This window comes from Anser anser, assembly GCF_964211835.1.
Source record: "Anser anser genome assembly, chromosome: 18".
Classification (NCBI taxonomy): Eukaryota; Metazoa; Chordata; class Aves; order Anseriformes; family Anatidae; genus Anser; species Anser anser.
The window spans coordinates 15,190,851-15,206,040 of NC_139739.1; the positions used below are offsets into that span (position 1 = coordinate 15,190,851).

General features: G+C 53.3%; 1 protein-coding gene across 1 annotated transcript in view; it reads right to left on the reverse strand.

Annotated features, from left to right (window-relative positions):
- The window catches only part of RTN4R (reticulon 4 receptor), an 81,238-nt gene extending 68,408 nt beyond the window's left edge, over window positions 1–12,830 (reverse strand). Inside the window, exon 1 of the mRNA XM_083804592.1 lies at window positions 12,278–12,830. Coding sequence (XP_083660718.1) covers window positions 12,278–12,299 — 22 coding nt within the window. The 5' untranslated portion in view covers window positions 12,300–12,830. The remainder of the gene's footprint in view (window positions 1–12,277) is intronic.
- Between the last annotated feature and the right edge of the window lie 2,360 nt (window positions 12,831–15,190).

A 15,190-nucleotide genomic window follows, 5' to 3' on the forward strand; every position in this document is an offset into this window, starting at 1 on the left:
CCTTGGTGGGCACCTACCGCGTGTCTGCCGTAGAACACGTGCAGAAGACAGGCACCAAATACGTCAGGGGGTTGGGATGCCCCTACAGCACCAAAGGCAGAGAGCAGCACCACAGGGAGCGCTGGGGAGACCCAGCTCCTCCCAGTGCCTGCCAGCCCTGCAGCCCACCACACGACCCCACAGCCAACATTTCACATAGGTGGCCAGGCTGGAGCTGGCAACATATGCTCTGTGGGATGCTCATGACAATAAAAATATGCCAGGTGCACCTGGGTGAGAGAGGGGAGCCCAGCTCTAACACCCGTGCAAACACACCAACTTGCCACCAACTCACACGTGCTGTGACAGCAGCACACCCTGTCTTCCTGCAGCCCAGCGCAGCTGTCGCCTCCTCCCAGAAAGAGCAAATCCCCCATACATGTGATATGAGAGTGCCAAGCAACGTGTTCACCCCCTTCCCACAAAGGCTGGAGGTACAGGTTCCTCTTCTCCATCAGTCCAAGGTGGGCATGGGTCAAGAACTCCTGGACTCCCCGTATTTATGGGAGGTCCTCAGGAAAATTTATCCAAGGTCCTCAGGAAATGACCAAGCGAACTGCTTTGAGGAAGACTGTGTTCCCCGCAGCCCAGCTGGCCACCCAGAAGCTTAGGATTAATTGTAAGCCTAGCAAAACATTAGGAAAGCCAAAAATAAATACAGAGAAAGAAAAGCATTTCCCACTGGAAAGCCATGGCCAAGTAAAGTCAGTCTCTTCTGGGCATATTCCCAGGAGGCAGCTCAGATTCATTTATTCTGCCACTCATATAAATGTCTCTCTTTGGCTGAGCTGCTCCCTTGGTGCTTTCTTCCAACCTAGGAGAACAAGGGCTCGTTATTCAGACCCAGTGCCGCTTGTCGAGCAGGAAAGCAGAGCCCCGGCAGAAGCCCCAGCCCCAGCCTCTTCCTGTTTGCACACCGGAGAGGATGCAGCCTCAGTAAAACCAGAATAGTGACTGCTGACCTGGGGCTGCCATTTAAATAGCCACTGTCCACTTTCCAGGCACTGCATTTCAGTCAGAGCACAGCGAGCTCTTGGCAACAAACAGCATGTCACACGAGGAAAGGTTTGCATTATTATGACCAGAAGAGATGGTTCATCCTGTGGGTAACACTGAACCCAAAGATATTACCCCTTCCAGTGTTAGGTGCAAGCCACAGGGCTTTGGCCAGGCTCTGAAGGCTCACTTCATTGCACGATGTCAGAAACTGAGGCTTGAAAATGACACCTCAAAGCCTGCGAGAGCTGACACCCCCACACCACCCCAACAGGCTTGACTGACAGAATCCTTTTGCTCTCTACTAACGCTGTTTCACCCAGTGGCCCTAAAATTCATTTAAATCGAACTAGCCAAGCAAGGGATTCAGCAGCTGCCGGTCTCCATGGGTGGGGAATAGTGGTGTGGCCCCAGTGCCTTGCCAGAGCTCTGGGTGCTTGGGCAGGGAACGTCCCACATCACGGGCAGGCTGCCTTCCCCACAGCGAAACAGGCTACTTTGGCTACTTTGCACACCTTTATGTGCCCCAGGGCCAGGTCTGCAGGGGGGTGTTAGCCAAAGGAGCAAAGCCAAAGCCAAATCCAAGAAGCAAGGCAGATGTGCAACATAAGAAGTCAGGCGACGCCCTCCTGCCTGCTGGCAGCTCCCGTCTCCTGCAGCGGGCGACCAGGCCAGGAGCAGAGACAGCAAAGCAATGCCTGCCTGCAGCAGGTGACACACAGGCAGCCAACGGGTGTCAAAATCCTGCATGCTCAGCCCAGGAGCAGCCCTGTCCCAGGCTGAGGTGATGGCAGAGCTCAGCCTGCTCCCCCTTCCGGCACCACCCCCCCGTGGGATGCTGGAGAGCAGGTCCCAGCAGGCAGCACCCAGCTCCCCCATGGCACAGTGCTCTGCCAACATCCATCACCGCGCGTGCGGTCAGCGCCAGCACGCAGGACCGTGAGCTGCTGTAATTACCATTATTAATTCTCCCCTCCCTTCAGGATGTATTAGCTGCAAATTGAGAAACGGAGGAGGGAGGAAGGGAGGGAGTGACAGAAGTCCCTGGACTTGATAAATCTGCTGGCGGCGAAGTGATGCCTGCACCTCGGTGTGCGCAAGGCGCAGCCCCAGCCCGCAGCCCAGCGCCCCCCCCAGCTGGCTCCCAGCCCACCCACCGAGGCCCCAGCTCCAGCCCTGCTCCCTGAAGCAGGCCCTCGTTAGCCAGGGCTGAGGGACGTGGCCGCTCTCAATTAACACCACGTTTGCCCCAAGCGAGCCAAACGTTGCCTGCGCAGGCATGCAGGAACAGAAACAAAGGTGTCGAAGGCAGTTGGTACAACACGCTCGGAAGGCACTGAGGGGCTTGTGTTTGCATCACACCACTCTGTGGAAAGTTCTGAATTCAAACCAGATCTGTTAAGCTATTCCAAACCTCATGTGGTTTCACCTTCGCCCAAATTAAAGCCAGGTTGGATGAAGGTGACTGGGAACAGAATTAAACAAATTCATGATACGAGTGCCTGCACGGACCTGAAGCAATTGCCCTTGGTGGTGGCCAAGGTCTAGTGGTTCCACAAAGGTCCCAGCCACACTGCCAGCAGTCAGAGGAAGCTGTCCCGCCTGAGATTATGGAAAGAAGGCTGCCAAACCTCTCTCAGACTGAGGGGCACTGAAGACCCTTCCCAGCCCCCAGGACAGCCATTTCCAAAAGCAGCTCAAGCCTGGTGCACCCCACAACTTGCAGAGTGCATCTGCTGACATCCAGGGCTTCAGCACCTCACAAGCACAAGGCAGCAGTAGGATATGACTGGAAGAGCAGAATGAGCCCCTGCGCTAACATTTGGAGACCTCACTGCTGAGAGCAGAAGTGGCCTGAATGAACAAAGGGGAAAGTTCCCACCTGCTTGAAGCCTGCAGGTTCTGCAGCGAGGCTGCTGACCTGTGGCTGCACTCGCTCGGTGGAGGAGGCAAGAGTGCCTTGCAATATAACCAAAGAGGTTTCATGTCACTCCAGACAAACAGCTCCAAAGCAAGCTCCAGACCAGGATTTGGATGTTCTTATGCAGCACAAAGGGAGGCGGGGAGCAGTAAGTAAAAGCCCGCTTCACATTACACTCCTGACAAAACAGGCCGCTGTCAAATTGTTTGGAGACTGTGAACGACAAGAGCATTCACAGCGTACAGACTAATGCCTTTCCTCTGAAGGGAAAGGGACAGACAGCCCTCTAGTGTAAAGCCAATGCTAACCATGTTTGCACAAGCTTGGGAAACGTCAAGCATCAATCACGGCCAGCCCCGTGCCGGACACGCATGCTTGGGAAGGAACCTGCGCCTGGGAGGGGGCTTTGCTCCCCATCACTGCTTCTTCCATCACCCCTAAAAGCAGGATGCCGCCATGGAGATGTGCTGCTGGCTTTCAAGCGAGCATTTTGCTCTGCAGACAATGTTAACAAACTATGCATTTGTTATTATGATTTCAAAAGACACCTTCTGACAGAGGAGCCTTCATAGCCTGACACTAGCACTTGCAAAAGGCTTCTGAAATCCTGGCTTACGTGGCAGCTGATGGCATGTCTCTGACAAAGCCCCCTGTGGTGCCTGGAAGCAAGGAAAACTGGATCTTGGGCCTCCAAAGATTTTTCTTTTCTTTCCCCTCCTCCCATCTATTTAAGAGTCAGGCTGGGTTCGCATCTTTACTGCACACATTGCTGTGTTATGCGCGTGGTGTATTGTACGTGGCTCTGATCATCACTCACGGCCTTAAGAAAGACGCACAATTAAAATCAATATTTAAAGTCATCAAACAAGCACACACAAATTTTAACAGCCACACAATTCACTCTGACATAACGACGCAGGGTGCAGAGTCGAGAGCTGCGCCGGAGTGCCGAGAGCACAGTTCTGCCCACAGTCTTCAAAATTTAATGAAAACACACCATTTTTAAGCACTTTCCCAAATCCAGCTCACAAAATCTGTCACTTTGATGTGAATGGTCCCAGTCTTAGACTAATCAGTCACTTTTACTTTCTCTTTAGTAGCTAAAGACGCAAATGAACTCCCTGCAAACTGCACAGCTTCAGGAGAAGAATTTAGCAGCCAGATGGTTCCTGCAAAAGATTTGTTCTTAACAACAACAAAAAAAAAGTTAACTAGTTTCCCCAATGAGCAGCACACGGGAGAGGATCTGACACATCAGTAAGCAATTCTGAACTGCTATCTCAGAGCATCACTTCTACTGTATTAGTGCCCCATCTTCCTAGACCATCATGTAAATTGTAATTATTACTAATAACTGATCAGTTAGTACACGTCCATGCTAGGCACTATAATTATCCTGTGCACTCAGGGAAGGAAAGAAAGCATCAAATTTGAATGCAAACATTCCTTAGCTTCCAAAGGAAGGTGTAACACAAAGAGATGAAAGAAACCACAATTGTTAAAAAGGCATCAAGATTCAAAGAGCCATCCCAGGGAAGGTGTCGAATTCCCCCGAGATGGAGCAAAGCTGTGACTGGCTGGAAACTCCCATGCAGGCGGTGAACCTCACTACACTGGTGTGATGTTTGCTTTCTCTTTTTTTATCTCCATGTGGAATGATAGCTGTAGATGTATATCAAAACATGGCTAACAATAAAGACACTCCAGACCTTCGTGGAGACCTCCATAGATGAAGTACAGAAACATGCAGTGCAAGGAAGTTTTTTCTGCAGGGAAGCAAACAGCAGAACAAGGATCATTTAGCAAACGGACTTTGACCATCTAAGGATGGTGGTGGTGGAAGGAAGAAGGGATCCCATGTCAAGGGTTGGTTTCTCCTTAGCTGTCTATACTGCAATTTGGGCAGAAGCAAGGGGAACCAACCAGCAGAGGAGAGCACTGTGTTTTGCAGAAGCCAAGTGCAGGAGGGGAATCCTGGACTTCTTCAAGGATTTCTGACCCACAGCTAAATGACACTTCAGTACAGCAAGGAAAAGAATGCATATGCAGGTAGGCATGTGCTCACCTAGACGTCTGGGCTTTTTGGTAAGTGACACAGTATTAAGAAGCACTTACTCGGTACAAGAAGTGCAAAAAGTTCTGCACCTGGGGCAGAATAACCCCAAGCACCAGTACCAGGCTGCAAATCAACTGGGTGAGCAGCGGCCTCCTGTAAAAGGCCTGGGAGCTGTGGTGGTTCCCAAGATGAATATGAGCAAATGGTGGCTCTAACTGTGAATACGGCAACTACATCCCGGGCTGTGTCAAGGGCTGTGTGGACAGCAGAGTGAGGGTAGTTATTGTCCCACTCTGTTCAGGACTGGCGAGCTGCACCTTGAATGCTGTGTCCAGCTGTGGGCTGCTGAGCCCTAAACAGACATGGAGAAACCAAAGTGATCCAGAGGAGGGTTACCTAGGTGGTCAGGAGCCTACAGCACACATCCTGCAAGGTCAGGTAGAGGGAGTTAAGGTGGCTGAGTCAGGCAAAGAGGATGTGAAGGGATAATCATATAGTGGCCTACAACTACCGAGGAAGCATTAATAAGGATGATGGAGGTGTACATTCCTTTGTGAGGCCAGATGACACAGCAAGGAGCCGTGGCCAAGAACTGCAGTTTGGGAGATTCAGTTTGGACATCAGGAAAAGCTTCTTAATCCACTCCTGCACTGGGAAAGGCCAGAAAGCCTCTGTCGCTGGAGGTTTCAAAGACTCGGGTAGGGAAAGACCCCGCTGACTGAAGCTGCCACTGGCAACAGCCGTGCTCAGAAGGGGAGGCTGTGCTACAAGCACCAGAGAGCCCTTCCCACCAGCACCTCCAGGGCTGTGGGGTTTGTCCTCAGAGAGGTTACTGTGACTGCATGGTGTCCAGGAAGGGTTTCCAGCAAACATTGGGTTTGAGGTCTATAGGGAGGACTGGCAGCAGACATGGGGCTATCTAGTCCCCATTGCTAGACAAGATCAACAAAGTGTGCCTACACGAGGTGAGAAAATACCGTTTTTGCTTTATACCAGAAAACAGTGCAGCAGTGTGGAGTACTTGAGTGCTGCCCAGTCTGAGAGGGAGGCACTGCCAGCTCCAGAAAATAGGAAACTGCACTGTTTTTTTCTTTTGTTCTCTACTGCATAAAACCGGATGGAGTAACAGAGGTACTTGTTGCATTTTTGAGGCTTTTAGCAAATTAAATCTGACAAATTGCTTTAACTAACATTGGTGTGGGAGACCATGCTCGGAGAGCTGGAACTAGTTCATAAAAAATACCTGCAAGTGCTCCACCCCCAAAATGCAGACAGAAAAGTGGACACATCTGAGACTAAAATGTCTGGAAATGCCTTCTGTCTTGCCCAGACTGTGACCCCACTCTCAGCTCCTTCTTGGTATCAACTTAGAGGACTTATAAAAAAGACGGAGAGCAACTCTTTGCTCAATCAGATAACGACAGGACAAGGGGGAATGGTTTTAAACTCAAAGTGGGGAGATTTAGATTAGAGATTAGGAGGAAGTTCTTCCCTCAGAGGGTGGTGAGGCGCTGGAACAGGTTGCCCAGAGAGGTTGTGGATGCCCCATCCCCGGAGGTGTTCAAGACCAGGTTAGATGAGGCCCTGGGCAACCTGATCTAGTGTGTGGCGTCCCTGCCTATGGCAGGGTGTTGGAACTGGGTGATCTTTGCAGTCCCTTCTAACCTGAGCCATTCTGTTATTCTGTGATCAACCTCCATGCCTTCTCCTGAAACCACAAGGACAACCACCCACTCCCATCAAGCATGGTCCCAAGCACTACATACACCATCACTCCACCACTGCTGTACCCAGTGACAGTCAAAGAAGTACCTTGACCATGTCAAAGGGACATGGGAAATGGTCCTGATGCAGGCCAGGTGGTGAAGGGTTTGAGCAGCCTTAGCCCAAAAGACGAACAAGTCTGAGCTATGGATGAGGAGAGAACAGCTCCATCCTTGGTGGTACTCTAAAGCTGACAGAACAAGCCCTTGAGCAACCTGATCAAGCTTTGAAATTAGCTGTTGTAGGAGCAGGCTAATTAGAGACCTTCAGACATCTCTTCCAAAGTGTTCTACGAATTTTTTGAAAGCAAATCTCCTGTAAGCCCTGCTCTGCCTGACCTATGTAGAAAAGACCCTATCGCTGCTGGGGGGAAAGGCTGCAGCCTGCTGCTTGCCAGTTTTCAGGCTGATGTCAGCCTCATACTGTTGAGCTACCAAGAAACTATACTAAAAATCACAATATGCAAGTGTTTCCTTGCTTTCAAAATTCTCAATGTTTTGCACATGCTTGTGTAATGATTTGGCTTTTCTTGGCAAGCAGGAAGGCTACAAAATAAAACTGAAGTACTTTTTAAATCCCTTGATTCCAGGAGCAGAGACCTAAGAGAGAGAGTCAATACCATAAAATCTGCTGGTGCTATTGTTCAGCTCCAAGCTGCAATGCAAAGTTTGTGAGGAAGGCAGGCCAGAGCAGAGAGACAAACCTGCTGTTGATGCAGCAACACCCCTAAGGAGAACATCATCAGTCTTGTTGCCTGCCACTGTGTCACTGCTGAAGAAGCGACTGGCAAAAGCACAGACCTGCACGCTTTAGCTCTGGGCTGACCTTTACGCACATTCTGGGTCCATTGGGAGATAACTCAGCATCACTCTCCCAGTGTTAGAGCTGGAAAAACTGAAACTAAATCACAGAAAAGCTGACTGACCTGCTCAAGGATACAGGGAAGTCAAAAGCAGACTCCAGAAGCCCGGATTTCCAGGAGCTTTCTAAAGGCAAAGTGAATAGGGACAAACCACATGCACACCACATGACGATGCTTTATGTCTTAAACCCAGGTGGGACATTTCTATGCATGCTGCACACACACCAAAGGAAATACCTGTCACTTTGATGTCACCCTGCTCTGAGTCTATGTATCATCACTGTATACCACCATCACGGATAATCAGCCACACAAAACTCATGCTGCTGCATGTCCCTGTCACCATAAGAAGACACCAGTGCAAGCTGAGGTGAGTTTGCACATTTTAGCAAAGTCAGAATGAATTGGCTTGGCATCTCTATGCAAACATAGGAGGATCCACCCTTTGCTTCTTTTTGCTGACTGTGACTTTTCAGCACAATTGTCTCCCTTTTCCTTCAGTCTCTAGAAACCTCCAGGAGTTGCAACCATAAGCATGAAAGGGAAGGAGAGGACGGGCTCTGCAGATCACAACCTCCCTCCTCCCTCCCACACTTGTGTGTGTCTGTAACATGTTTGCCCTGAAACCCAGTTACTCACAAACCCCAGACAGATCCAAGTGGCTCCAGGACACAGCACGGAGCTTTCATGTGGACAGGAAGGAGAAGCCCTAGTGCAATTCCCAGCCCTTGCAGGCACCATACTGTGATGCTGCCTCTTATGGCCCCTCTTTGCAGTGGTACAGGATACTCCTGCTCCACTGTACACATGTCTCTTGGATAAATAAACCCCTTTACAAACATCAAAAGAAGCACTTGGCACTCACAGATATGTCTTAATGAAGGTGACAGCAGCAGAAAGCATTGCAAATCCAAGGGGAAGAGAACACACACCTAATTAGAGCAACTCCTTTCTTCTCCCTTCAGTTCCGCCTCCGGCTGGTTGTGCAGGGTGAATCCTGCATTCGGGCTGCAGCTTCAGCCTCTCCTCCAGGATGCACCATACGGCACAGCAGAGCCGTGGTACACAACCAATGGGCACAGCAGCCACAGGAAGGCTCAGCACAGAGATTAGAGCTCAGCTCTTTGCAATCTTCCTTGTCCTTCTTTGTGCTCAGGCTCTGGCTCAACTGATTTTCCCTTTCCCTCCTCCTCTCCTTCAAGGCTCAGGGTGGAAAGGGGAGGAGGACGCTGTGCTGTTCAGGGCTCCCACAGCAGTATTGCTGTGCCTGCAGGGCGTGTGGCCGCGAGCCTGAAAGCTGGGCTCTGGAACATCCTTCCCCTTCCCTGCCCTTATTTCATTCTTCCTTGCTGCTTCTGAGCCAGAAAAGGTGGAAAATTCACAGAGATGCTGCTGGATTCGCAGATTTTGCTTATTGTTTTCAAAGGCTAAATGGCTGAAATTATCATTGGTGTCAGTAGATGCTTACAGAGGAATGAGGCCCTCGTCGTTAGTGCACTGAAGTGTTATGGAAGACATCTGTGGGGATGTGAATTGTGGACCCACCCAGACCTCCAGCCAGCTTCCAGCTCAATGGTGAGCCACCAGGCTGAGCATCTGGACACACAACCATTCCCCCGCTGACCCTTCTGAGCAGGTAGTAGGGTAGGTAGCAGATCAAAACAGAGGGAGGCATCTCGGTGTTGCAGCAAATTGCTCCCTTCTTCCCCATGTTCCTTCCCACTGCTGTCACCTTTGCACTTTATAAACAGTCTCCTGCACAGGTTCCCAGCAGGTTTTAGCTCTGGTTATGCTCACAGAATCTGAGCACAGGATGCAGGTCACTAATGAAGGACGTGGCTTGTAAGGACAGAACTGCCCTATTCCCTAGGTTGGTGGTGAGCAGCTTGGGCACCTGCTGCCCCCAAGTCACAGCAGTGGAGAGGGCAGCCTAATTTACTTATTTTCTGGATCAGCTTTCTCTGGTGCTCTTAGAGGGCACCAAAACATCTTAGACATCACAAAAACAGCAGGGACACAACCACATCTGCACTGATACAACCCTGCGGCATGGAGCAACACAATGGCACCTCTGCCTTCTTGCCCTGATACTTCTCTTTAAAAAGCCTCTCCAAACATATCCTTGGATGGTCCCACACAATATAGGACTAAGGTATTGTTCTGTCCGGTGGGGAATGGGGGACAAAGCTCACAAAATAATGAGTATGCTTGATATGAATGAATATTGTACAGAAAGGAAACATGAAATAATACCCTGAAGAATGGTGTCTTTTCTCAATAAAAAGAAAGCTGTTCTCACATCAGTGAACAGGTATTCTCTGAGTTTGGTGTAGGTTCTCATATTATAGGCTTTTATTTTTATAAGAAATTCTATAAAGAATAAGCATGGAAAAACCTCTTTCAATATAAATAAATTGTGTTAATAAAGCAGTAAGTGCTGAGAACACCAGGTGAAAGCTCTGCCTCTCTAACTGCCCCTGGTGGCTATTTCTGGCTTACAATGCACTTGAAGCATCCTGGCAGCCCACAGTGGGAAATGTAGTCCAGATGCCATAGGATGGTCATTCACCTAAACATAATCTCCCAAGGTTCATAAGGACCTTACAGTCACAACTCTCAGCAATCCAGGCAACCCGAGCAACTCAAAAACAATGGGGGAAAAAAATTCAAACTCAAACCCAAGCCCTCAAAGCCTTGTTCTATAAATAAAACCACTGTAACACAGTTTCTGTATTTCATTATCTTCAGTGTTTTTTCACATTATGCTGGTAGCAGCCGGAAGCGCGGGGAAAGTCACAGCGCAGAGGAAGCGCTGTGCTGCAGTAGGATCACAAACGGTGCGAGAGAGGAGGCTGTCCTGGGCACCCGAACCACACCCATCACCTGGGTACCGCTCTGCACGGCTAACAGCCTTCCTACAGCATCACGGCAGGCAATCAGCCCACATCCCCAGCTCGGTACTTCGTGCACACTCACAAAACCACTGTGTGCAAATCAACGGGTAACCCATACACCTATGGCACAGCGCATAGCAAATGGATGCTGAAATACCAGTATCCGCTAAGGGCCCACAGGAGAAGCCATCGCTGCAGCCTGCCCCCAGGGTGTTTTCCAAACAGAAATAAATTGGCAGTTTCAGAACTAAAAATGATTCCAATTATCCAAAAGAGACAGGGTGCCATTTGGATCAGCGCTTGGGGATATCCCTTGATCATCACAAATGTATTAGCCAGGAAGCCCACAAAAAAAAAAAAAAAAAAAGGATTCTATTTGTGTCAGTGATGGAAAAAGGAAGCAAGCTGAAGATGGCACATACGGGAAAAGACTCCACACAGCAAGAGGCTCTGCATGTCAAACACTCCCTTGTCCAGCAGCCTGGACAGCAGTGGAGCTCCTGTGCGGGGCTGATCACTCGAGTTAAAAATTTGCAACCCGTGGAGGACTGGCTTTCCAGAAGCACACCTGGATGGCACACGCTTCTCCAAGCGGCCTGAACCTGCAGAGTGAGAGCATGTGTTCCTCCAAACATAGGTCTTTATTTCGGGTTCCACCCGGAGTGACTGCGAATGGGCAAAGCCACGAGTGCACAGCGGGGCACCCCCAAGAGCAGCCGCAGCCCCCGGCTGCTGCTGCTGCCGGCGCAGCCCCAGCCCCATCCGTCCACACCAGGAGCTGGAAAGGAAAAGCTGTCTCCAGGGCTGCCCGAGCAGACAAAAAAGGGCGATTTTCAGCGGGAGGAGGAGGTTCTGCCAGGCCTCCCCCCCCCCCCCCCCTCGACGTGGGGTCCCCCGCTGCACCCCGAGCTCCTCTCGCTAGTGGGCACCGAGCTGAGACGGAGCGGGGCGGGGGGGCCCTGAGGGAGGTGCCCAGCGCGCATCCCCGCCGAGCCCCGGTAATCGCCGTCCTCCGCCGCGCTGCCGGTGCCGGGGCTCCCGGAGCCTCCGCGAACTTCCCCGGCCGGAGGCACCCGCAGGAGGCCGGGGCCGGCGCGCAGCCTCCGCCGGAGGCTCGGGAGCGGAGCCCCGCTCCTCGCCGGCCGGGAGGGGAGCGGAGGGAAAGCCGGGCTGCCCCCGCCCTCCTCGCAGGCGCCGCGGTTCCGGCCACCTCCCCCAGCACGGGCTGTGCCCCTCTGGGAGGCAGCCTTGAGAGCGCAGGTCGCCGCTTCCCCCGGCCCGGCCTCCTTAACACTTTGCCTGCCCCAACCTCGGGGGGAGCCTGGCCACCCCAGGGCCGGGCCGAGGCGGGGGGAGGGGGGGGGGGGAGTCCGGGACAGGAGGGGCCTCAGCCCGCAGCCCCGCTCCGGGGATGGAGCCGGCCGTGCCCCCCATCCAGCCCCGGCCTCTCCTCCGCTCCCGCAGACGTGCCTCCGCTCCCCCAGCCGCCTCTCCCGGGCCGGGCTCGGGCAGCGCTGCGAGGGGCAGAAGCGTCGCCCGGCCCCCGGGGTCCGGCCCCTCTCCCCCGCGGCGGGACCTGAGCGCTCCGCCGAAGAAAGTTGCAAGGAGGGAAGTTCCCGGTGCGGTGCGAAGTTGGGGACGCGCCCGCCTCGCCCTGCACTGCCCTGCCACCCCCCGGGGAGCGGGGGAGCCCCGGCGGCGGGAGGGGAGGGGGGGGAGGGAGGGGGACGAGGGGACGCACCTACCTTCAGCTATCGCCCTCTTCATCTTAGGGGTCGGGGAAGGCACGTCTGGAGGCGCAAAGTCGAACGGCAGCCGGTACAATCCTTGCGAGAGCGGGGCAGATCCTCGTGCAAAACTTCAGCCCGAGCGCGGAGCGGCGGCGCGCGGGGAGGGGGCTCTCCCTGTGCCGCTGCCCTCGCTCATCGGGGGAATGAGCAGCCCCCGAGCTGGAGTCAGCATCCAGGCGAGGCTCCCCCTCCCTCCCTGCCTGCCTGCCTGCCTCCTCCCTCCGTCCTCCCTCCCGCCCGCCGCACGCACGGGGCCGGGGCTGCGGCGGATCCCGCGGAGGCAGAGCCGGCGGCGGCGGGGAGCGCGGAGCCTGCTGCACTGTATCCCGGGAGCGAGCGAGCGGGGCGCAGGGATGGAGAGGCGATGAATGTTTTATGGGATCATGTGGTTTGACGTGAGAGGAATCAGCCTAGATCGGATTTACTGGCTGGAGGAGTGAGAGGGAGGACGGGGGAGACGGGCACGGGATGGAGGGAGGGGCCGCGCCGGGGGCAGCCGGAGCGCGCAGGGCCCGCTCCGACGGCGGCGGCTCCGCCACGGGTGCCCGCGGTGCGCGGCCGCGGGCCGGGCAGGGCGGCCGGCGGCTCATTCCTGGAGGAGAGGTGCCCCCTAAAGGAGGCCGCGGATAGGGCCGGCCGGGCGGCTGCCGGCATCGGGCCGGCCCGCTGCCCCCCCGCGCTGCCCCCCCGCCGCCCGCAGGCAGCCGCGGGAGCGGCGCTGGGAGCCGCCCGCAGCCGGCTCGGCTCGGCTCGGCTCGCACTGAGGGCTCACGGCTCGTGGCAGGCGGAGCCCCGGCTGCTGGAAGCGCCGGCGGGGGCTTTTTCTGGAGCCGGGCTCCGCTCTGGGGAGGCTCCAAGAGACGGCGGAAACCGCAGCGCCCGCACCCGCTGCGCTGCAGGGCCCCGTGGCCGGGCGTTGCTGCTGCTGGCGCGGGGCCGCTGCGTTCCCCGGAGAGGCCCAGTAGAGACAGAGCCCGTGGGCACAGATCCCATCCGAAAGAGAGAGCTCTTCCCCTCTCATCCCGTCCCACCCCCGTGTTTTTGGGACCGTTCTCCCATGTGCAGCAAGGACAGCAGCTTACCTCAGTTTACCTACAAAGCATGATGCTTACACTAGCTGTAGGCAAGGCAGAGTGAAGCTGGCTTTTCCATCTTCCTCACCCCTCCCGCTAGCTTCCCTGTCCTGGAACAGACAAGTGCTTACAGCATGGGCAGCTCCCATCTGCAGTTGTCCTGGGTAGCAGAAAGCCAGGTCTCATGAAGTTGAACTCATTTGCTCAGTGGGCAAAGGAAGAAAGAAGGATGGTGCCAGAAAAAGCAGAACGTTTTGAACATGACGATACAGTGGCTCTGGCCCTGCTAGTGAGAGGTTTCAAACTGCTACCAGATACGTATATATATAGGTGTGCATGTACATATAGGTATATGCATGCTATTGAATATTCACTCCTCTCTTATGATTTCTCACCCTTATCTTGACCACCTCCAGAGCTGTTTGCATACAGCATTTGTGTTGTGACCATAGCTCTCATAGCCCTACAGTATCTGTGTAGGGATGGCCCCAAAATGAGCCACGAAGCTGGTTCTCCTTTGTACAGTATCTCATCTCAACCAAAGACCTGTGGGTACTTCAATGTGCACAGTCATCTTAAAAAAAAAAAGGAGAAAAAAAGTGCAACCAAAGGAAGGCCCAGCTGTGCACTTGAGCCAGCTGGAGGTAGTTTATCAAGTGTGGGCTTTAATTATGCAAACAACCTCATCTGCCCAGATTCCTGGGAAGTATGTCTTCCGGATGGCCTCCAGATCCCCTTTGCTGATGTCTTACCTATCATCCACAATCAAAGGGTAAACATAGAGCTGGGGAAAGGTTTTATTTGGGATATATGGGCAGATCATCTGAAGTGGGACCAGACCAGGAGGGCTGCAGCTGGCAGAGATCTGGAAGGGGCCCTCAGGTGGGATCAGGGACTGCAGACCAGAGCAGTAGTGTCTTGGCTGACCTGGCTGAATATAGCTTTTGTCCCACAGTGTTTGGGGCTTTTTTGCACTGTGTCATCACAGGACTTTCAGTGGCACCAGAAGAATAGAGATGAACTTGGCTTTTCTCAGGATGGAGCAAAGCCTGCCACATGTAAATGCAGCCACATTCTCATGCAGTAACACTCGTTGGAGGCCTACGTCTTGGGGACTTGCTGGGATCACCTGGAAGCAGGATGTGCTTTGAGGGATGTGGTGCCTTCATGAAATCTTTGCACAAGCACTTGTGTCAGGACTGGGTGTGGGGGGAGTCTGGGGACACCTACCTCCAGAGCCTGGCTCAGAGGCAAGGCACCGTGGTACCAGGAGCCAGGCTGGGGAAGAAGCACGAAGGGTGAGACAGGAGGACTGTGAGGTGTTGTCTTCTACTCAGTTAAGATACGTGGGTTCAGATAACTAAGAAAGGTGCAAATAACCCTGTCCAATATGTCTCACGTAGCTACCTTGCCTTACAAACCTTATTAACATTTTCTTACCTGTCAGTCAGAGAACCTTCCCCTGTATCAGTCTCCTGAGTCACCAGCTCCCCCTTTCCCAGCTACAGTTTTCACTTCCAGTTCACCTTTGAAAACCCACCAAAAGATGATCCAAGAGAACTGTAACCACCCAGACGCCCGCTAACACGGTCCAAATGTGAAGGTATAACCCAATGCCTTCAGACCCCATTCTGTCTTCCCTGGAGATGGGAGACGACAGCTGGGGAAGGTAGGGGATGCCTGTTGCTCTGAGCATTGTCTTTTCTGCCCCTCTAGAGAGCAAGGGTCATTCCCTAGTTCTCTTCCTTCCCACACCTCAAGATCTTCATAGTCTAATTGCACCCCGGCTTACCTT